This window comes from Odocoileus virginianus, chromosome 32, assembly GCF_023699985.2.
Source record: "Odocoileus virginianus isolate 20LAN1187 ecotype Illinois chromosome 32, Ovbor_1.2, whole genome shotgun sequence".
Classification (NCBI taxonomy): domain Eukaryota; kingdom Metazoa; phylum Chordata; class Mammalia; order Artiodactyla; family Cervidae; genus Odocoileus; species Odocoileus virginianus.
In genome coordinates this window covers 30,351,849-30,376,604 of record NC_069705.1, presented here as the reverse complement: position 1 = coordinate 30,376,604, position 24,756 = coordinate 30,351,849, and the positions used below count along the sequence as shown (strand labels likewise).

The window sequence follows — 24,756 nt, the reverse complement described above, 5'->3', positions numbered from 1 at the left end:
GCCCTCATTCATTTTTCAAAGTGTGAACCTTTTTTTTTTAATGATGCAACTTGCCTAGGCTGTTTATTCAGTTTTTCTTTTATAGATTTTTCAAATTTATGAGTGTCATAAAACAAAAGTGCCTAATCTAGTCCAAGCTAACCTTGCCTTTTAATCACAAGAAATTTCATCCTCAGGTACACTTTATTCTTGCTGCAATTTATTATTTTGGGACTGTTTCAAATTGTAATGGGAAACTCTGTGGTTGGCCTTGCTGATCAAGGTTATCAAAATTCAATGTGCAGGAGATAAATACTGATTTCATTGGACTCAGCCAAAAAGAATTAATATAAAGACTCAGAGGGCAAAGAAAGAAATTAAAGTAATGGTATTAGAACCATTGCAAAGAACACAATCTGAAAAAAAAAAAAAAAGCATGGAAAATAAGAATAAAGGTATCCTCATTTCTTTAAGGTTATTTGAAGCCAAAGATGACTTTAAGCAAGATGGTCATGTTTTTAGTCTGGTTCCAGAGCATCTTTGCTGCCTTTCTCTGCCTGTCTCTTTCCACTTCTCCACATTGACTTAAAGTCTTGCCTGAACAGCTGCACCCGAGCCCCAAACTCCCAGCTCCATGGTACCTCAGCCAACTGCCTCTTCTCCCGATCGGGAATCCTTCTTTTCCTCCATCTTCCTTCTGTTTGTCGAAAGTGGCTGTGCTTTCCATTAGTATATCCCATCTTGCTAAACATTGCTCACCTGTAGGAAAAAATAATAGCTTAATTTATTCTTCTTTAATAACTAGAACTCCCCAGATATGTTTGCATTAAAATGAGGGATCCTACAAGCAAGACTCCTTAACCTAAAGGAGAATCAACAATAATGGAATTTGAAGCACTGGGTACAAAGAGTTTTGATTGAAGGGAAAGTCAACTTCAGTGGTGATGTGGCTCTTCTAAAATTATTTGAAAACAATCCTCTCCCTCCCCTCAAATTATACATTTCTTTATCATTATTACATTTGTCCAGATGTTTACTTTTTGTCATTCTTCATTCTGCTCCCCTTTATGCTGGTCTCATTTATGTAAAGCATCACTTTTAAATATTTAACATTTTTAATTTTTAGAATTTTTTAAATTGAATGAAAGATTCTTTAATTCCATAATGCTTGACAGTTTTTCAAAAGATTCACATATATAATTCCATAATAACCCTTTTGTGTCCCCTCTTCCTTATGTTGTCCCTCCCCTCTTTCCCTCTCCCAACTGATAACCACTAGTTTGTATTCTGTAGTGGTGAATCTGCTGCTCTTTTGCTTTATTCACCAGTTTGTTGAATTTTGTAGATCCCACATGTGATGTCATACAGTATTTGTCTTTTTCTGTTTGACTTATTTCACTTAGTATAATGCCCTTCCAGTCCATCCATGTTGCTGCATATGGCAAAATTTCCTTCTTTTTTATGGTTGAATATTATTCCATTGCATATATGTGTATATGTATGTGTGTGTGTGTACATATATATATATATGTTTATACTGCAGCTTCTTTAGTCATTGATCTGTTAATGGACACTTAGCTTGCTTCATACTTTGGCAGTTGTAAATACATTGCTATGAACATTGAGATGCATGTATATTTTTGAATTAGTACTTTTTCTTAATATGTACCCAGGAGTAGAATTGCTGGGTCATATGGAGTTCTATTTGTTGTTTTTTGAAAAATCTCTGTATTGTTTTCCACAGTGGCTGTGCCAATGTACATTCCCACCAACGATATAGGAGAGGCTTTTTTTCCCTCCCACATCCTAACATTTGTTATTTGTGTTATTTGTGATGATAGCCATTCTGACAGGTGTGAGGTAGTATCTCACTGTAGTTTTGGTTTGCATTTCCCTGATGTTTAGCAAGGTTAAATATCTTTGGCCACCTGCATTTCCTCATAAAAAAATGACTGTTCAGTTCTGCCCATTTTTAAATCAGGTTGTTTGTTTTTTTGATGTCAAATTGTATGAGTTGTTTATATATGTTGGAAATTAATTCCTTGTTGGTCATATCATTTGCAAGGAACTTCTCCCATTCATTAGGTTGTCTTTGTTTTGTGGATGGATTCCTTTTGCTCTACAAAAGCGTAAAAAGCGTCTCCTAAACCGAGTCATAACGGCCCTGAAAAATGAAGAAATGAAGTGGTAAATGATAAAATCCATAAGTGGCTTAAACTTAGGTTCATTGGATTTCAAGTTTAGTGTTCTTTCCCAAGAAAGCAAAAGCAGACTTAATTTAGTAAGGAATCTAACACCTTACTTTCTAACTTGCATTTCAGAAACAGCCCTTAAGAATTTGAATCATTGCGAGACATTGGTTTCAGAGGGTTGGATGTTTAAGGAGTTTGGGATGCACGCATCAATTCATAGGGATGATGCCCTAGATATTTATCTGCAAAGTGAGCTGTGTTTGTATACCCAGATAACAAATAATCAAGATTGCCGTTTTCTGCTTTCCTTCACTCCATAGATTTTTGCATGAAGATGGCAATAGTGTGAAAAGTCAATAATGTGGGGAATTTTTCGAGTTACATTTCAGAGATTAGAAACAGAGTTCTCACTGTCTTTTAACTTGTCTCTGATTTTTATTTTCCAAAGTGGGAACCTCCCACAGGAAAGATGCACAGGATCTTATCATTCATTCTCACACTTGAAAAATTATTTTGGAAACTCAACATGTTTGATGGTGATGTTTAACTGTCTTACACCCTTTCCTCCCTCTCCATTTTAAAGGTGATATAATAGGAATGGATAAGCTCGTTCACATTAACCATCCATTACATTCCTTTAACTCTCCATGACATTGACCTTTTTTTGGATTTGCTTTTATAAGTACAGTCCACACTAATTCTTTGAAAAATACTGGCCATACTGTGTCTTACCTCATGAAGCTTGCCCACTTTCTCACTGTTCAGTGGGTTCTTAGTCCCTCCTCTCAATTTTTGCTGTTTTCTTTTTGACATACTTTTTGGTACAGATACGTATTCATGTCTCTCTGAGATAATTTGTAGCTAATTGTAGCAACAGGTTTTCATTATTTATGAGTGTCATTGTCAGAACCCATTTGGAAGTCTGACCGAGATAAGGCAGATTTCTCCTTCTGATCTGACCATGGCCGTAAAGCAGTGAACCACTCTGGTTAAAATGGGCTGAGTGCTGGAGGGTGCTAATATTTTTACAACCAAATATTTACTATCGTATGCATTATGTTTGATTCATTTCCTGAAAGAGTCAAGACATTATTTTATTGCAAATAATTTATGACCCACTCTTTTAAAAAATGTAATGTATGTTATTTCTCATACCAGCCAATTAACTTTAAAGTGTTCATGGATAGGTAAGAGAGGAAAGTGGGAAAATGAAAAGGATGAGTAAAATAAATGCTTAATATTCTTAAAAGGTTGGTATTATAGAGTAGCATTGAAATCAGTCTTGGTATACTATTATTCTTTTCCTGTATTTTGATTCTAGTTGGTATCTAAATCTCAGATTCTACCATGCCAATGAGACAGGCAATAGAAGGCCCATATGCACGCATCATCTAAGCAAACAGTTTTCTCTCTCTTCTCACCCCTGGTATCATAAAACATAGGTGAAACTTCAAGAGTAAACACAGGATTGGAAAAGCCATTAATAATGGCAGTCGTTTTAAAGTGTCACCTAATTTAAACACTTTTGCTTTAAGTTATTGCAGTGTCACGAGTTTTATTATATCGATTTATTAGTGAAAACCTTCAGGGTTCACAACCATTTATTTTTCAGGGAACTTGATTTTATCATTAATTTTTAAATACATAATACTCCTAACTTTATTTTTTAGAGTGCACTTTATTTGCACGAATTGGTTTACTTCGATCAATACAGATGTTTCTAGGTGTTTATTAAAGCCGAAGTCAGATGTCTGCACACTTTCAAGACTTTACACTCCAAAAGTTAGTGTATGTTTGTACAGAAACACACAATATTTTTATTGGTTGTTAAGTGCTAAGTGGAAAAGTATAATAAAGACTGCCCAAACCCCTGTTTCTAATTAACAGGTAACTTATTCTAGAGGGCAATCTTTTCTCTTCCTAAGGGGTGACTTCTGGGTGGAAAACTCCTAATGTTTGGGATAAGAGCTAGGACCAGGAAAATACTTCTGACAGTTTCTATCAATGATAACTAAGGCTTTCTCTTGGTTGAGTTTTCATGGTCTGGACCACTTTACCTGCCCAGCATTCTGGAGGTGCTTATGGGCTAAAATAAGCAGCTCTGAGCTGGGGTGGGTGGAAAGTCAGAGGTGGAACCCCCCTCACACCCAATCCTCCCCTAGCTGGCCCTTACTAGATCATATGTCATGTGAAGCTAATGCCAATACCTAGTGCTGAGAGTGCAAATATCTGGATGCTTAAGTGTTTATTTTAGGGAGATTTTGTTTAGAAAAATAAAATCTAAAACGAAATGTATACTCACTAGTTGTTATCTCTTTTTCCCCTCTAATTAGGACAAAATTTTACCCTAAGGCAGTTAGGCGTTTGTGAACCAGCAACTCGAAGAGGACTGGCATTTTGTGCGGAAATGGGGCTCCCCCACAGAGGTTACTCGATCAGTGCAGGGTCAGACGCTGATACTGAGAATGAAGCAGTGATGTCCCCAGAGCATGCCATGAGACTGTGGGGCCGGGGGGTCAAGTCAGGCCGCAGCTCCTGCCTGTCAAGCCGGTCCAACTCAGCGCTCACCCTGACAGATACGGAGCATGAAAACAAATCCGACAGTGAAACCGGTAAGTTCCTTTTTGTTTTGGCTTTATAATGTTGGCATTCAGTGCTTCTGTCTGTCTTGGTTGACTCTGGAGGAATGGCTTTCTTCCTTCTTCTCATCTTTCCTTCTCTTTTTTTTCTTCTTCCTTTTCTTTGCATTGCAACACAGTAGCACTCAAAAAATGTCCTTCAATATTGCATTATTTTTCCTAGGGAAAAAAAATTCAAATTCGACATCAGAGTGTTAAGTTGTGTTATACAAGCATTCTCTGTTGTGTTAGCTATCGTTTTGAAAAACAGTCTAATCATGTACAGGGGGGAAAAAAGGTTGGCTTTAACTTATCTTGAACCATGTCACCTGTTATCCTCCATGGAATAGCAGAGCAAGTGGTGATCAAATTTACCCCAGAGCCAGCTTGTAATCAGAGATGTCTTTGTAGATTCCTCTTAAAAATATCTCAAAGAAGTTCCAGAATCTCAGAATGGATGAGTGAGCACACAGAATGGTTTATTAACAGGGCTCAAGTGATTGAAGAACAAATTTGATCATGCTTTTAACTTACTGGTTGATGAGAGCAATTGAAATCTTGATAAAGAGAAGGGAGTGTGGTCTTTGATGTGCTTTGGAGACTGGATTACTCTGCAATTAAATCCATGCACAAAAATTGGATTTTGGGGGTATCCAAATAGCAGATTTACATACTTTAAGAAAAATATCTTTATAAATTATTTTGATCTTTCCCTATTGCCAATGCAAAATGATAAAGAAGCAGTTAGTGTATATGCGATAATAGATTTAAAAGGAAATTTAATTTTTAGTCAGTGCAGCTTCTAGGAAAAATTGGAGCTTCAGCACCAATGCACCAGACAACAAAATGACATTTCTTCTTTAGCATTTAATATTATCAGTGCACTTGATGCTTTAGCCTGGTTATTAATGCTGTGTGTATATGAGGCATCAAAAAGCAAAGAGAAAATTAAAATGGAAGAATTGCGTGACTTGTGAAAAGAAAGATAGTGTTTTACCAATGGTATTTCATTTTTATTCTTTATGGAGCAACTTCGTCAGCTTTGCTTTGTGATAGGAAAACAGGTCCATTGTCAGCATTCAATCTCAGCCAGGTCACTGAATGAAGGGTTAGCTAGTGCGTCATACTGTTTGTTACTTGTTTTCTTACTATTAGAAAAAAAAAAAAAACCTGCTTTAAACCAATGAAAACAATATCTTATGGAGAATATTTTATTGCGTTAAAACAAAGTCATAATCGATTAATGATAGAAACTCGTATATTCATTTTGGAAGCGTGAGTTACTGGTGGAGGCTAGCTTCATCCCAACCCAATATAGAAAACAAGGACAGTTCTGCTCAACATGAGTCTTAGAATCTGACTGCAGTATTTTCCCGAACCAAACCGTCCACCTCAGTGAAACCTGGGTTTACACCACTTTTCACTGTGGATTCAGAAGTCATTCACCTTTTAAGTAAATAAGATTTGGCATAAAGTTTGCTTCCTGTCCATCTGTATCTTTCCATAACCCTCTTCAAGCAATTTTAGGTACTGTGGTTATATTCAAATATATGATTTGATGTTTGATTTTCCTAAAATATGTGTCAAATTTTGTGATGGTTGGAAAAGAGCAGAGGAGAATGCAGGAGAACAATGCAAATCAGTTCTGATTTTCTGCATCATGGGCTGTTCATCTGCATATCCATTAAGTATCGTCCCACATTGGGTCAGCTTGGCACACACAACCTGTGAGGCATCTCTCTCTCTGACAAGTATATCTTGTTATTGTGTCTGTATTGCTAAAACATAATTTAATTTTTATTATTTTTTAAAGTGTATGTCTGCTAAAATGGTCGCACAATGAATTCCCAAACACATGCCATTTTGTTCTTTTCAGAAAACATAAAACTTAGAGATTTTGCCAACTTTAGTTAACAGTGTCTATTATCCAAATGATTGGAAGAGGAAACCTGTTGAGTTTCTCACATCACTGCCCTCTCCCTCTACATGGATTATTATGGACTAGGGGAGAAACTCATTGCCCCAGGAATCTCTTTGTCCCTGTTGTGACATAAAGGCAAGATTGAACGCTTAGATGCATCCATTTCTCCATGTGGTCATTCTGAACCAGAATGAAGACAGACACGGACAGGGTGTCAAGGGCCTTGCCTTGAGATTCAGAACATTTGGTAGCATTTGTTGAGAGTAAATAGGTCAGTCAGGAGTATAAAGTGTCAAAAACAATGTTTGTTGAGCTGGGCAAGTGATGACTTCAACTTATGTTTATTCTTTCCCCAAGGTTTGGCTGGGGTTGTTTTTTTAAACAACATTTTGATGGTCTAAGAACTCCCAGTGAGTCAGCTCAGGAAAGAAAATAAAAGAGGAAATAAAATAGATATGACCTCTTATTGAACACCGAATCTTTCATAGATTTCATATGTGCTCTATAGGAACATTTCAGATCAATTTATTCTGAATTTTCAGTGATTGTTCAGAAAGAGCATAAGATTCATTACAATAAGATCTGGGGAACATAATCTTCTGGAATTGTGGAATTAAATGAGAATATTGAGGCTTTTTTTTCTGATATAAAAAAGCTTTTTGTTAGGCTGGGTTATAGTAAAATCTAAAATTTGTAATCATACCCAGGGTCTTCTAACATCTTTTTAATCAATATCCTCAAAACCTTTACCAATTTTTACTATTACTACTGTTCAAATATTGGGCTTCCCTGGTGGCTCAGATGATAAAGACTCTGCCTGCAATGCTGGAGACCTAGGTTTGATTCCAGGGTTGGGAAGATTCCCTGGGGGAGGGCCTGGTAACCCACTCCTTGCCTGTAGAATCCCCATGGACAGAGGAACCGGGCGGGCTATAGTTCATGGGGTCACAAAGACTCAAATAGACTTTCTAAAATAATTCATTTTGGCATTCTTAATTGCTCTCACACTGAAAGGTTATTGATTTTCCAGCTGTATTTTCCTTTGACTTTCAATTATTTAAATTTTCTAGTTGTATTCACTTTCGTGTGAGCTTGCAGTGTGTTCTAAGGAGCCCTGTTATATCACTATAAGTTGAAACAAGAATGATGTGCATGAAATAACTCACCAAAGTGAAACTAACTTAGAAACTCTACACTGTCTTATTTCTCCCCTCAGTTTAGAAGGGGAGTTTGGGTTGACTGTTTTCATCATTTGAAGCTAACTGTGAATAAGGAAAGGCTGTTTTCCCCAGAAAACAAAATAGTATTCAGCATTTGTGAAATCACGTAAGCCAAGTGACTAATGTTCTAGTTGTAACTTCAAAGAAAAGTTGAGTCACTAAAATGGATTAGATTTCATTTATTTATTGATAAATAGGCCAACAGTTCAAGTTAAGAAGGCGCTGGGACTGCATGAGGCTAATGAAATTTTGATGGCCTGAGCATCCCACGGGAATCAAGGAACACTCAGACCATGTCACATGTCTCCATGTTAGCAGAGATTCTAAACAAGTGATAAAATAGATTCTTTTGCAAAGCTAACTCTTCACCAACCATGAGGAGTTGAAGTTAAAAAGCATTTTGAGACAAAAAAAATTGTTACAGTAGATTGAATTTCATTTCAAATTCCAAATGTTAATATTGTTCCGAATTAAGGACATGGGAGAAGACCTTTCTTGACATGTATTGACAACTTTCTGAGTCAACTGCCATGCTCCAGGGCAAATACTGGAGGGTCAGTGGTTTGTGACCACCTATAAGCAGTAGTTCTAGTAAGCTGTTGAGAGGTTACAAAATAAATGTGATGAGATGCTGTAATCAGAGGGAAAATTGCCAGTATGTTCTGGATTGTTCAAGGCATCTTTCCTGTCTCTGATGGATTGTTAAAAGACCCCTGACTGAATGCCCACTCTCCAGCCTTGCAAGTAATCGGATTTAAATTCCAAATATCTATTTAAATGTCAGGAACAAAGGACTTTTTTTCTCTCAAAACATCAAGCTTTAAGTTTTAAAAATGTTTTATTTGTGCATCTTTTCCCAGAAGAAGACTAGCATGCATTCAATGTTATTATCCTTTGTCAGCCAGCAGCTCAGCGCTATGAAAAATGCCTTGATTCAGAGGCACGGTGCACAGGGTGTTGATCCTCTCAGTGAGCCCCTAAGACAGTTTGCTCTTGAGACCCTCAGAGCTCAAGCTCCCAACGTCCCCCATCTCTGCCTGGCCACTTGGTCAGCTGTATGGCTGGCACCAGAGATGTGGAGGTCTTTACCTGGCTCCTTCTGCCTGTCTCCGTGACCCCTTACGCCTCTTGGAAAGCGATGACCTTTGACATTAGACAGACCAAGAGGAGCTGGCTCTCTTCTTCCGTCTTGTTGAGACTGGGAAACTTGAGAGCCTTCATTGAGAGCAATAGATGAGGCTGTGTTATTGAGGGCAGACTTCCAGGGTTGATATTGGCTCAACTGTCTCCCAGCTGTGTGACTTTGGACAAGTGACCTAACCTTTCTGTAGTTTACGGAAGATCACCAACAGCATACAGTCCTTCCAGGACTGTGGTGAGGATTAAACGGACTCTCGAATAGACAGTGCTTAGGATGACAGTGCCTGGTGTTGAGTGAGTTCCAAATAAGGGGTGGGGGGATACTCTTTCTGTTCATTGTAAATGGCGGAAAAGTATGTCTTCTTATTAAGCGTGGAGATTAAGTTAGGTAAACAGTATCACGTACCGACACAGTTTGGGCCCACAGTCAATGTCCCCTCCCTCTTACCAAGCTCCCTTTGTCTGCATTAGCCGAGTATCTGTGCATTTGGTGAAATGAGGGAGAAAGAATGGTCTCCTCCAGAAGAGGCACTGCCAATTTGCATAGCCTGGAATCTCTGTCACCATTTATTGACTCTTTTATTTTTCTCTAAAATCCCACATACTTTTTAATTCACTGTAATTAAATGAACGAACGTTAAGTGGGGCTGATAATTAGTCTGATGGCTGTAGACTTCAAAGAGACCAGAGTGTTCCTTCCCCTCCTGGTCAAAGGAAATTTCAAAAGTGGTGCTTCCCTCCAAGGCATGTCACTTAGACAGCCAGTCAATTAAAAGGCGATTCAAGTGATGCTCATCAGTTCACATAATAAAGTAAATCATTCCTGGAAGACTTTATTTCTCACCTAGGATCGTAGCAATATACCTGTGGTAGGACCTCACTTTTGCCACGGTGATTGTGCAGTTACTAAAGTATCCAGGGCTGATGTGGCTAATAATGAGGGTAGAGCATTATTGTGCAATATTTTGAGGTGTAATAGAGACTTGATTTGCTGGACTAAAACACTTTTAAAAACCAAGGTACTTGTGCCTTGAAATAATATTTTTAAAGTCTGTTTTCTATATGGATGTGTGTGAATGTGGTCAGTCGTGCCCAACTCTTTGCGTTCCCATGGACTGTAGCCCACCAGGCTCCTATGTCCGTGAATGATCTAGGCAAGAATACTGGAGTGGGTTGCAATTTGCTCCTCCAGAGGATCTTCTGGACCCAGGGATCGAGCTCACATCTCCTTTACCATCCATTACCACTGCACCATCTTTATGGATAGATAGATTCTAAAAGTTGAGCTCCTGTACTTTAAAAAAGAAATGTACCCCTTAAACCAGTTTGACAAACTCTTGTAATGATGTTTACATCACTCTCACAACAGAGTACTTTATTTTGCAATCCAAATTACGTTGTTGGGAAAAACATGTTCTCTGAAAAAGTGTTTGTTGTTTTTGTGTATCACTCAGTTGTGTCCAACTCTTTTGTGACCCCATGGACTACAGCCCACAGGCTCCTCTGTCCATGGGATTTTCCAGGCAAGAATACCTGGAGCAGGTTACCATTCCCTTCTTCAGGGCATCTTCTAGACCCAGAACTCGAGCCTGCATCTCTTGTGTCTCCTGCATTGGCAGGCGAAGCCACCGGGAATATCCCCAAAAAAGTGGGCAAGGAGGATTTTTCCTCTGAGCAACTGAATATAGGTGAGAGAAAAGAAATGGAAGGATTTGTAACTATTCTATCACCAGTTAAGATCTAGACTAGTTTGGGAGAAACTGCTGTGACCTTGGAGTACCCTGTCAAGTCGTATACTTGTAATGCTTCTAGCCACCACACAGGTGTCATTTCTTTCCTGGATCTTTTTACAAAAGGAGAATATTTGAGTTTTCCACAAATAATTTGAAGAGAGGTGTATAATTTCACCTAACTAGCCTAATTTCATTCCTTCAACTTGATCTTTATCAACTCTCAGCCTCCTTTGAAAATTGATTGCAAGAATAAAGGTGGAATTCCACTGCTGTGAGAAATAAATTTCACGAGATTCTACCACACATGCTGAACCATAACTTGGATATAAATTCCATCTTGGGCCCTCTTCTGTCATATAATGGTCAATTCTGGCATGTTCTACTGTTGTAAATTATATTTTATGTTTTAGGTGCTCTAGGATGTCAAAAATAGCAAAAGTAATATGTTGCATGCTTACTAAATCAAGGTCAGAATGAAAGTGCAGCTTTGCAAAGTACAAATAGTTCCCAATATATAAAAATAATTACATCACCGTGAGGTATGTTTATAGTTTAAATAGCAACTTATACCATTCTTTAAGCAAAAGCTTCTATATTTCATTTGGGATGAAATATATTCACTTCATGTATAAGTTACAAGTCACTTAAGCACAATAAGTGATGATTTAAATAAATTTTTTTAAAAATTTAGTACTATGAAACTAGAATTAAGAATACCATAAAGTCTACAATCATGGTTATCACTTAAGTATTTACATACATTTATATTTTCTATTCTAAGAGGATTTTTTGAATTCTTGACAGTTTGCTATTCTTTACACAAATATTGCCATTTCTACAAAACAACTTGCATTTTAAGTATTTTTGTTCAAAGTGTATAGAATATATGCTTTTTTTGCTTAAAAGCCTAATGTTCTTTTAATTGTGGAGTTGAAATCAAAAGAAAGCATACAAACACATATCAAAACTGATGATGTATGCTGTTTTAATTTTTGAATGTGTTTTGATATCCTTGAAAAATCACAGCAGTAGCAGTAAAATTGTTTTAATTAATGAATTGAATAGCAGCAAATGCTGAATCAGGTTTATTGATGTAATTATCACTGAAATAGAAAAGATAAGTGTTAAAGCCATAGAACCTTAGTTTATTTGCCATTTCAAGGGTATTCAAGTGTTTGAAGAGGAGCTAACTGATTTGGGGGGTGTGTTATTTATAGAATATTCTTCTCAGGTCATAACAATTCTGTTAATGAACATCACATCCACATACGAGTTTAAATGTGAAAAATCTGCATTAGTTACTAAATAGCTTGAAAGGAGCTTGCACTATATTGGAATTTTCTTCTCTTTATTATTTGACTTGAGATAATTTTCCGTACTGATTAGATTATAAACTAAATCTAAAAGCTTTTTAAATTCATATTAAAATGGATACAAATGCATATAAACTTGAGAAAGGAACAATTTAAAATGTCTTATGAATTGTACCTTGACTGTAAACATTAAGTCACACAGAAGCTGAAAACTGAATAAAGTTGGGACATGACTTTTTGAATTCATTTCTTGTTTAGTATAGCAACTACATTTTCATTCAATGAGTAGTCAGTGTTAGGTATAGTACCAGGGGCTGAGAAAAAAAATGAGTAAGATATAGGCTCTGATTGTAAAAATTCGCAGGCTGGTTGGGCAAATAGTCAAGTAAATATTACATTGTAATTTTAATGTGCTTAGTAATGCTACAGCACAGAGTGCAGAGTTGATGTCAGCATAGAGCAGATTCTTGCCACAGAGATAGGAGAGGTAGCAGAGAAAAAATGGTCTCATAGAGGAGGAAGGAAGTAGCATTGGTTATTGTTGTTGTTGCCATCTGGTTCAGTCATCCAACTCTGCAGCCCCACCGACTGCAGCGCCCCAGGCCTCCCTGTCCCTCACCATCTCCTGAAGATTCCCCAAGTTCGTGTCCATTGCATCAGTGATGCCATCCAGCCGTCTCATCCTCTGACATGCTTTTCTCCTTCTGCCCTCAATCTTTCCCAGCATCAGCGACTTTTCCAGTGACTCCGCTGTTGGCATCAGATCACCAAAACACTGGTACACAGGCTCAAAGGATGTGCAAAAATGCAAGATGCATACAAAGCAACCAGGAAGAGGGTGTAAAATCCCCGTGAACTGTTGGTGCCTGGAAGACAGGTTGTGTGTGGATGAGCAATGAGTGAGTGGTCTACAGATAGCCCCAGACCAGACTGCAAAACACCTTCATGGCCATGCTAAGGAATTTGTACTTCTTCCTGTAGGTAATGGGAGTCTCTGAAAAGTTTTCATGCAAAAGACTATTACAGTCATATTTACAGTTTACAGAATAATCTGAAAGTGGTGTAGGATGTTGGCTGTCTTTCCCACAAAGGGAGTAGGCTCTGTAGGGGAATGGCCCTGTTCACACTTCTGTCTCTGTGCTCACAGTGCCTGATCCTGGAGCCAGAATTGTGGCTGAGCAGTCCCATAATTGGAGGTCAAACTTGAGAGGAAACTAGCCAATCAGGTAGTGTTATCATTAGCAAAGTGAGAAAATACAAATGTTTGAACCAAGAATTGGGAAGGAAAGAGAGACAGATTAAAATCTGACAGAATGAAAATTTAGACTAACTCATTGCATTGGGGTTAGGGAAGAAGAAGACATTTAAATGACTGTCTAACCTGGAAGTGATGGTATAAATCCAAGTGGGAGCTTAAAGCGTGTTGTTTAATTAAGTCAGTAATTCAGACAAAGCCAGGTTGTATTTGAGGGGTCTGTGGGACATCAAAATTCAGAATAGATTAAGCAATTATATATATCTATGTGCTTTTGCTGGTAGCTCAGATGGGGAAGAACCCCCCTGTCAATGCAGGAGATGCAGGGTTCATTTCCAGGGTGAGGAAGATCCTCTGGAGGAGGGCATGGCTACCCACTCCAGTATTCTTGCCTGGAGAATTCCATGGACAGAGGAGCCTGGCAGGCTGCAGTCCATGCGGTTACAAAGAGTCAGATATGACTAAGTGACTAACACCTTCACTTTTCATATATATAAAATTCAGTTAGATTTTGTTCAGAAATGTTTACCTTATGATCTGTACAATTGCAGTGAAAGCCATGGGGCATAATCAAACCTCTACCCAAAAACAAATAAAATGAGAAAAGAAGAGGAATGAAGGTAAAATACTGAGGTCATCAACATTTAACATAAAGTTGTAGAAGAAGCACCAATGAAAGAAACAAAGAGGGACTTTCCATAGAGACAAAAGGAAGTATCAGTTCACATAGACCGCAGAGGTAGGAAATGATTAGCAGTCAGACATTTCCAGAAGTGTAGTAAGTGAAGGACTACAAGCGTAGAAGTGATAGCCTGTGGATTGCACGGAGGATATGAATTTCTGAGCAGTGCATGTGGTCACCAAGTGGCAGTGGGTGGAGAGATGAACAGAAACTATGGCATCAGCAAGTGCAGATTTTTCTCTCCAAACCTGAACTAAGAAAAGAGTTAGGTGTAACTCCTGGGAACACAAGGGCAGGGGTATTTATATACTGGAGGACATTTCAGCATCTTTCCTAGGAAATGGAAGGGGAGGTATGATAACGAGAAGATCGAAGTGAAGATTAAAGGGGAAATGAGGCCTGGCCTCTGAGGGGTCAGGAGCAGAGAGATCTTGGAATATAAACTTAGGTAACTGAATTCCTCAATACTTTTCATCTTATAAACTACTTTTCATCTTACAGTTTTGTGTACATCAGTAGCTTAGAGTTTGCTGTAGGAGAGAGATACTTTTAAAAGGTACCTTTTTGGAACTTCCCTGGTGGTTCAGTGGTTAACATTTCTCCTTCCAACGGGGGTGTGGGTTGGATCCCTGTTCAGCAAGCTAAGATACCACGTGCCTCATGAACCAAAAAACCAAAACATTGAAAAAGAAGAAGCAGCCACAATATTGCAACAAGTTTAATGAAACTTTAAAAATGATCCACATCAATAAAAAAACAAAAAATAACTACAAGGTACATTTGAATCTACACTAATTAAAATCATAGCAAATATCCAGGCAGTGTTGCAAAATTCGATCATATTCGATGGAGTTAAAAGTTCATATCATCAAAAGGTTTGGGGGAAAGTATACTTTTATTCAAAATTGATATTTTATTTAAAATAGCTTTATAAAACTTTTAAATAAAGCACATCTAGAGTTCAATGAAAAACAGATAGTTGTCAATTCTGGCTCCTGAAATAACAGGATTGTTCTCAGTATGGAACTCCCATACAGACACATAGATAACTTCTTTTATCCTTTCCTTGATCATTGATTTGTATGTGTGTGTATATGATCTAAAATATATAGATATATAATAAAATAGATATATAGATACATAAAATTAAAGTAAAAGTCTCTCAGTCATGCCTGACTCTGCGACCCCATGGACTATACAGTCCTTGGAATTCTCCAGGCCAGAATACTGGAGTAGGCAGATTCCCTTCTCCAGGGGATCTTCCCAACCCAGGGATCAAACCCAGGTCTCCTGCATTGCAGGCAGATTCTTTACCAGCTGAGTCACCAGGGAAGCCCAAGTATATAAAGTAGATATGCTAAATCAAAAATAGATATATATTTATATATGGATCATACACACACCTATATACATACGTAAGTGGTTTGTGTAATCTTTGTCCCGTGGTTTAAATTACTAGCTTAAAAATAAGTCTGGGGATTTCCCTGGCAGTTCAGTGATTAAGAATCCAAGCTTCTACCACAGGGAGCACAGGTTTGAGACCTCACTGAAGAAGTAAGGCCCCACAGGTAGCGCAGTGTGGCCAAAAAAATTAAAATAAGTCTTTGCACCTTAGCAACTCCTGCATGGTTTTGCACTAGCTATACTGTCTTTATTTGCATAAAAGCAAAATGCATATTTACCAACATAAGATTATACAGCCAGATTTGATTATTAGCAAACACTCAAGGAATTACCCAACATTCATTTTTAAAAAATACACAAAAGGGAGTCAAAAAACAGACCACAAGGGACACGTCTGAGAAATAGAAATAGGCTATAAAAAGCCAGAATGGTAGTTATTATTTGCTTATGCCTGTTTGCATATGGAAAACTGTGACTTTGTGAAATGATTATTCAGACTAAACTGAATAATTGATTTGCTTTAACTGGTTAATATCAAAACAGTCAGTCGGAAGTAGGCTTGCTCCTCCAACTGGTTTTTATAGAAGTGTTAAAGTTCACAAAGAGAAATCTTAAAATTTTGACATACAGCAGCTGGAGATTCCTGGGGGACTGGAAAGTGTTTGAATGAAATGTCAGTTGCTACAGAAAACAAGTATAAAACATTCCCTTATAATGGACTGTGTCTCATTTCCTGTGAGTGGAGCACCATTGTCTAAATTGTACAAAATGTGCTTAAAGGTAACTTAAATTTTTTAAATGAACCTAGTTAGGAAGTTTAAAGACTTCAGATAATCATTAGAATTTATTAAGCATTTAATCATTATTTGTATTGTATGGTATCAATAACGCAAGTAAAATGTTAGGTGATGATAGAAATTAAAAAATGAAACTTTAAACCAATTTTAAGTATAAAATATTGTAAGTGTTTATATACATGTGCTGAATTTATTTTAGTTACTTAGCATTACATATCATTGGAAGACACAGAGAAGTATATGGATAATATTCACTAGTTTCTATTTTGGTATTTATGCTTTTATTTTTTATCCCTGTGTATATTTTTTTATTAAAATTGCAATTTCTGAGAGTTCCCTTGTGGTGTAGTGGCTAGAATTCAGTGCTTTCACTGCCATGGCCTGGGTTCAAATGATCAGGGAACTGAAATCCCACAAGCGTCGTGTGTGGCCAAAAAAAAATGCAATTTCTGTTTTGACCTAAGTTTCTCCACTTTATTAGACTTTTTTCTTCAACATAATTCTCTTCCATGCTTTGATTTATCATAATTTGTTTTAACATAATCACTATTGGACATCTAGGTTGTTTGAATTTTCAGTTTCATAAATTGTGCTGTGATAACAATTCTAGTGGATAAATCTTTGCCTCTAGTTCTGTATCCCTTAATGCCTTAGGATAAATTCTTGGAAGTGAAATATCAGAGGCAAAGGGTATGAAGGGTATGTACAGGTTAAAGCATTTGATAGACCCTGTCAAAATACCCTGAAAAAAAAGAAGAAGTCATATCAATTTACACTCTGACTAGAAATATTAATAAGTATCTTTTCTCATAAGCCATTGACAAGGAATGTTTCCATGCTTAAAATTTTGGCAACTAGATGGAAACATAGTATCTTACTGTTGTATATTCATTTGAGTAACAGTTCAATATAGTCTCATATGTGTGTGTGTACTCTTTGTATTTCTTTTGTGAATTGTCAGTTTATGCCTTGTGCACATTATTCTATTCCGGGTGGAGAAATGGGTCTTCCAGAACATCAGGAAACTGAAGGAGGAGACAGCAATCAAAGACATTAGGTCACTGCTTTTTTCCTCCTTGTGTACATCTGGCCTTGAGGAGACAGGTTTGGTTGCAGGAGGACCTGATATAAATAAACACCTCCTTATATGCAGGCCTTCTGCTTATAGACATGTGTGTAAGTTCCCCAGTAGTGATGAATAATGACATGAACTCCAGCTATGAAAGAGCTGGGCACAGCACAGATGTAATGTCCTCCACTCTATCAGGGTTCCACCTTGCTAAAACAGCTGCACACTCCTTACTAGAGATTCTAGGTGCCAAGAAAATCTGTACTGACTCCAGCTTGGAGAAGCGAATTCATTGCCACAAAGTTTCTGTATCCTTATTAAATAAATGAAAAACTTAAAGCAGGTGATAGTAACAGTGGGAGGCAAATCTCTTTCCATCAATCAATAGGCTGTTGGAAAAGATAGAGATATAGTTACACACGTTACATATACATATTTTTTTCTTATTGAATTGCATAGGTTTCATGAAGCAAGAATCTTAATAGCCCCTTGCCTCTTTTAAAATATCTAAATATTAATATACCATTAAGTGCTTTCCTTGGTTTAATTTTGTATTTGTTCATTTATTTGGCATCCCTGGGTGGGCTTGAACCATTTCACTTTTTAAAGAATTTTTTGGAAACTTTAAAATATAGTTATCAATTATTATTTTCCTTGTGGCTTTTTTATGCCTAGAAATGTTGACTTTACCCCAGAACAAATATTCAGTTTTATTTTCTTCACTTTTGTATGTTTTTTTTTTTTTTACATGTAATCTACCTGAATTTTTAGATATAGTCTGTGGTGTACAAGGGCTTCCCTGGCGACTCAACTGGTAAAGAATCCACCTGCAATGCGGGAGACCTGGGTTCAATCCCTGGATTGGATATACCTGGGTTGGGTGGTGTACAAATTTAAATTGATTTCCTTCACACAGTTTGCTTTTATAAATGTCATTTAATTTAATTAGGGATTGCTTCATAATGTCCAATGAATACATGCTAATCTACTTAAATTTTGGCAATAAGACATCAATAAAAATTAGTACTATTAATTCTTTGCAAAGAAATGGGGTAAGATTTATGAGATATTTTATACAATAGTAGTAGATACTAAATTCAGGTTTGGTAGTCTCTGAGAGATCTAGAATGTTAACTAAAAGTAAACATTTTCAGGAATGCACAATTAACCAGTAACAGTATAATATGTAACTCTTAGGCATTGCAAAAAATATAGTAGAAAAACAGACTCATATAGGTTTGTGGATGTTGCATATACTATCAGCAGCAGTTATGAAATCTATTTTTTTATTAAAAAGTAAAGCATGAAACCTGCAAAAGTCAGGTTGCATTATGCACTTATTTTATGGACCTCCTTGCCTTAAATAGTTTGACAGATATTTTTAAAGAATAAGATTGGACCTTTTGCTCTCAGGCCTACAGACTTGAAGATACAGGGCATTACAAAGAGAAAACAGTTACAAGACAAAGCAATTGGATGAAATGGTTTAGCAATATGGCTAAATTGCACCCTGAAAAGAAAAAAGTAATAAAGGTTTAGAAAAGGAAAGATTTTGAAGAATTCGTAGAATTCCAGCAAGATTTTGAAGGTAGTAAAATATGTTGAAATATGGCAGAAAAGCAGTAAACGCTTACAGTTGGGAAAACTTGAAGAAATGCTTGGAAGCACCAATGGAAGCAATGGTAGCCTCCTTAGGTCACCCTTGGATTCTGGAAGAATCCTCTCGGGGAATACTGGAAGCTAAAGTTGACAGTTAAGTGAAATCCACTTGTGAAGAACTGTCAATGTCATGGTGAAAGAGCCAAGATTGTTTCTGCAGGCCATGTCTGTCCAGTCCATCTCTTAGAACAAGAGTAGAGACACGATGAATGGACTATTTGAAGGCCAACTTGGAATGGATGAGCCACAGTGCCATATACTATAAATAGAAAGGCATTATGCTGAATCGAGAGGACAGGTGTAGTGGGATTTTCAAGACTTTGTCATGTGAGAAAGACAGGAGTTAAAGATGAGTGCAGAACCTGGAAAAATGTGGCTATAGTAAGAAAATAAATAACGAAAAGCCACAGAGAGCTGAAATAGACTGTCATCCGCACAATTACATAAAGCCATCGTGCAGAAGAGTGCATGTTGCAGTTTATGAAGCAGTAAACAGTATGAAAAAGATGTTATCAAAAACTAAAAATAGATGTGGATTTAAGGGAATATACAATGATTTTATTCAAAAACGAGATGGACAGTGAATAATAGCAGATCTAACACAGACTCAAAAGAGATGCTTATTTCTCCCATTTTTTCCTGAAAGATCCCTTAGAACAAGATACTTAGTTATCATACAATATCAGTAAGAATCCTATCTATTCTATTCCAGTGCACTAATTCGCTACTAGAGTAAGAGGCTCAGTGACTGAAAAGCACAGTCTGAGACTATTTTATCCCCATGCATTTTAGTTGTGTCCTGCCAGATCTCAAAGCAATCACTACATAAAATTGATTTCCTGTGCTCTTGACTTTGTACTTATCTTCACCATGGCTATAATGAGCGTTTTGCAACTAATGTATTTTCCAGGGGAACCACCAGAAAAACCATGATGGTACAAGGAGGGAGGCTGCAAAATTATTAGTAGTAAACCTTATTCCACTTCCACCAGTGGGTCTCAATCCTGCTTAAGATTTTATATCAGTACGATTGAATTCTGTAGATGGTTTGATAAAGGCAAAGGGGTTCCCTAACACTGGGCCAGTGGGCTCTTCAATGCTATAAAGACAAAGGATTTAAATTCCAGTAGCTCTTATGGTCCATATTTGCATTTCTAAGGATCTAGGTGTAAACTTTGTGGTTTCACTATTAGTACATTGAGTTTGATTATTATTCTTTATCTCAAAGTCTTAAGAGATCAGTGCAGAGGGTCAGAAGAAGAGCAGTGTTTCTTTAAAGTATTGCAATAATTTAACCTCTCTATTCCTGTTGCTAAAGGGATAAAAAGGGATCTCTTTGGCGGTGAAAAGTTTGTCCTTTAAGAGTTAAGAATATTGCCATATCTACCCATGATGTGAAAGTTGCCATATATACCCATGAGTTACTTCCGCCGTGTTTCAAGTGGTTTATACTAAGTATATAGCTCATTAATAGTTGACAGCTTTCAGGCAAGATTTTGCTTCCTGAAGAAATACTAGGAAGGCTCAGTACTTAGACTGACCTTTCACATGAGATATACTTCTTATCTTATCTTAATTAGGAAATTTTACACACAAAAATCCTCTTACTCCAACCAATTCTGATTCTGCTGTGATGACATCATTCCTTTATGGAACAGTGTGTATTCTTTCCAAAATACTTTCAAGCTTCTTTCAAAATCCTTTGTCATTCCATGGAAAGTGTCACTGTTCTGCAGAAGGATTTTGAAAATAGTTACTTTGTAACAAAGATAACTCATAAGGACTTTGGATGTGAATGCTGTTATTGTTCTTTAGCAAAATCATTGTATGAAAATCCAAATGGCAGAGTATAAGTTGACAGAGATAGAGGCAGAAACAGACATAGATATTTGTATTGTATTGAATACCTATCGTATTGAATCTGCTACCTTCTGAGGTTTAGTAGTATTATCCCTATTTAACCAAGGAAAGAAAATTAAGGCTGAAAGGATCTAAATATCTCGATATGGTTCCACTGGTACTGAATGACAAGACTGGGATTGAAAGCCACTGTGTAATTCCCAAACCCACTATCCAATTCTAAATCCCACTGTACTACACCGCTCACTCTTGCGTGGGATCTCCTAGTACCTGGGCGATAGTACAGCAAACGTCCACTCAAATCACCTGCTTTTCAGAGAAGGAACAAGCTTTGTGAACTTAAGAGTCTTCCATGTCACCCTGAGCTTCTGTGTAGTTGGATTTGTTTCATACTTCTTAGTCTAAGATATAATCCTCCTATTTTAAGAAAACAGTTTCATTGGCACAGTGCTAAGGACACTTGATTATAAATGGAAAGATCTAGGTTCCCTATGCTGGTTTTATCATTAACTTGTTTATCTTGTCTATCACCCAATGTCTTTGTGTCTGAATTCTTTCAAACTGTGCCTGCTTATTAAACCATTTTAAAGAATATGCATGTTTATATTTTTTGGTTAACCTTCCATGGCTAATACTGAAGTTTTTTTTCTTGAGGATTTACCTCAAAGGAGGAAAGTCACACTGGGTTAGGATAAGTCCATCAAAGTGAAGAGAGAATCTAATAAACTACCTAAAGTAGCAAGAAAAATTAGATTCATTATTTGCATCAATCACATATAATCCAAGTTTCCTTTGCTTCTGTGTATGTCCAGTAATACATTGATAAAGAATGGAACTATGATCTTTAAATGAATTCAAGATATGTTATTGCCTACAAAATTTTGTTATCTTTTGTTTTCACGAATATTTCTATGCTACCCAATCATTTCAGATTCCTAATATAAATTTTTTCAGTGCTAAGAGTTTTATCTATGTAAACATTGAGTATTGTATGGTATTTCATTAAAGTTTAGGAAATTTGCTTTTAGTGATATTCAGGAAGAAATTTTGGGTGACTGGTTTGCCATATTTGGCAAGTAGGTCCTGCATGTTTAACAGATGAATGAAAAAAATAACTTTATGTCTGGCTTGCTTCACTTAGTAAAATACTCTGTAGGTTCACGCATGTTGTCACAATGACAAGATCTCAGTCTTTTTTTTTTTTTTACAGCTAATATGCCTGTGTGTGTGTGTATGCGTGTGTGTGTGTGTAAAACATAATTTCCATTCATCTGTCAGTGGACACTTAGTTTGCTTCCATTTCTTGGCTATTGCAAATAATGTTTCAGTGAACACAGGGATACATAAATCTTTTTGAATTAGTGTTTTTATTTTCTTCAGATTAATACCCAGGGGGTGGGATTGCTAGATCATATAGTAATTCTATTTTCAGTTTTTTGAAAGTGAAAGTGAAGTTGCTCAGTCGTGTCTGACTCTGTGCGACCCCAAGGACTGTAGCCTACAAGCCTCCTCCATCCATGGGATTTCCCAGGCAAGAGTACTGAAGTGGGTTGCCATTTCCTTCTCCAGGGGATCTTCCCGATCGAGGGATCGAACCAGGGTCTCCCGCATTGTAAGCAGACGCTTTACCATCTGAGCCACAGTTTTTTGGGGGCCCATCCGTACTGTTTTCCACAGTGACTGCACCCATTTACATTCCTACAACAGTGCAGGAAGGTTCCCTTTCCTCTACGTCTTCGAAAACACTGTATATTTTCACTTCTTTGTGGAATATAAAAACAAAACAAACGAACAAATAAAACAGAAACAGACTCACAGATTCAGAGAACAAACTAGATGCTGCCAGAGGGGAGGGGGTGGGGATGGTGACGTGGTAGAAACGACCTATTTCCTGTGGGATGAAGAGGGACAAGCTACCAGTTATCAAATAAGCAAGTCACATATTTATTTTATAACTGGTAATAATATACAGCACAGGGAACATAGTCAATGATATTTTAATAACTTTGTATGTTATGCAATCTATAAAACTATCAAATCACTATGTTATGCATCTGAATCTAATATAATAATGTAAATCAACTATACTTCAATTAAAAAACAAAAATAACTGACATTACTTAAATATTTCGATCTTTTAAAAACGATGATCAAGCCAGTTTTAACAAACGAAAACAGTGACACTGCCTCGTCCTCTTTCGTGCACTTGATGTGGAACATAGTGCTTTGTTTTGACCATGGTAATACTTGATTTCCATACGTGAATCATTTCTCCCCTAAACTTCCCCAAGCATTGTTATCTCTGTCTTTCTTGAAACAGTGCAGCCTCTCAAAACACAATCTGGTTCAGGTTATTATTCCACCGAAAGAATATTCATGTGATCATCAGCTTGTTTCTAGAGGAAATGATCTCTAGGAATCAATTCTTTAGCTTTGTGTGGCTAGAGAATCTGCCAGATGACTGAATATCATAATCTGTAAGTCTGATGGAGACCTTGAGAGATACCAGTTTCACTCTCTGTTAGGAAGCCTGAGACAACTGAACTAGATGCCGTGATTCTTCTGAGGTTGCCTTTATCTGTGATTAATTAGAAATTTTTATGTGACTTTTATTCTAAGTTCTTGGCATGAAACGGAGCAATTTTGGTCCTCATCTTCATGTCATAATCCTTCCTATACTTGAGTAGCAAGACTTATCTTTCTTTTCTCAAAGCTAATTAGGCTCAATAGTCATTCTTTGATAAATTGATCCTACCTCCTAGACCTAATCATTTTCATTATTCACTGAGCATCTTCCCAATTCATTATGTCTCCTTAGTTTCTGGGAACCTCAAAACACTCACACACACATGCGCACTGTCTCTTGCCATTTTAATGACTGTAATATCACATTTCTGCTCAAAATTATCTTTAGTGCCTACGACATGTATCAGCAGTATGTTTAAAAGGCGTCTGTCCTCAAAATATGTTTTCAGTGGTTAATTTCTCCGTTATGTCCCTTGAATTCAATTCTGATCTGTGTAACATTACTAGAACCACTCAGAAGGTTCTTTGCTTGTTACTTTTCCCTTCCTCTTGCTTTTTCATAAATTTCTTTGTAATTTCAACCTTAGATTTCTTTGGAATCTTCCAGAAAAAACTCTTATTTCCCAGATCCTATTTCCTCCTATAGATTAAGAGACCAGAATTTTCATGTGGCTATCTTCCCACATCCTTTTATCCTACTAATTTTGTCCAGTTGTATTGTAATGTTTAGTTTACTGTCCTGCTTATTAATTATCAGGCCCTCTACCCCTCTTTCTCTCCTTTCATATCATCACTGTAAATTTGTTTGCAACTGGAATACTCAAATACATGTTTCTTCCAACCTACAGTTCTTAATAAGCCAGGATGAGCAGTAAATGTCTATTTGAAAGGCTGACTTACTACCCATTCAATTCTTATTTCCTACCCTCTAAAAGTCCATGAGGCTTTAAAGAGATTTACATTTAAAAGGGAATACAATATGTTAGTTGCGGAAAGCCTGCACTACAAATGTGATATTTCAGTTATTTCTGTTTTAAAACTATACCTTAGAGTAAGTACCTTATTTTAGATTGTCACTTACCGTGTTATATAGGTAAATTATGCAAACTCTCATTAACAAAAATAACTTGCTATCCTTTGCAAACACACTTCCAGTTTAAAAAAAAAAAACAAACTGCTGTTGGGGAACAGACTGGTAGCTGTCTTTCAGTAGCCTGCTTTTTTTTTTTTCTAATGGATATAAATCATTAGAAATAAATTGTGCTCTGTCATTGTAGCCGGTAATTGGTGACATTTTCTTGTCACCATGGGATTATAAATAACAGCAATACACATACTGTCAGAAGATTCGTTATGTTCCAAAAAACATAAACCAGTAGTCTGTTCCT

The 24,756-nt window shown here is 36.9% G+C and overlaps 1 protein-coding gene across 6 annotated transcripts in view; it reads left to right on the top strand.

The window, feature by feature from the left end:
* TENM3 (teneurin transmembrane protein 3) overlaps positions 1-24,756 on the top strand; it is a 991,614-nt gene that overhangs the window by 570,407 nt on the left and 396,451 nt on the right. For all 6 annotated transcript variants that reach the window (XM_070460107.1, XM_070460106.1, XM_070460105.1 and 3 more), the window contains one exon: positions 4,505-4,783. In XM_070460107.1, the coding sequence (XP_070316208.1) occupies positions 4,505-4,783 (279 nt within the window). The remainder of the gene's footprint in view (positions 1-4,504; positions 4,784-24,756) is intronic.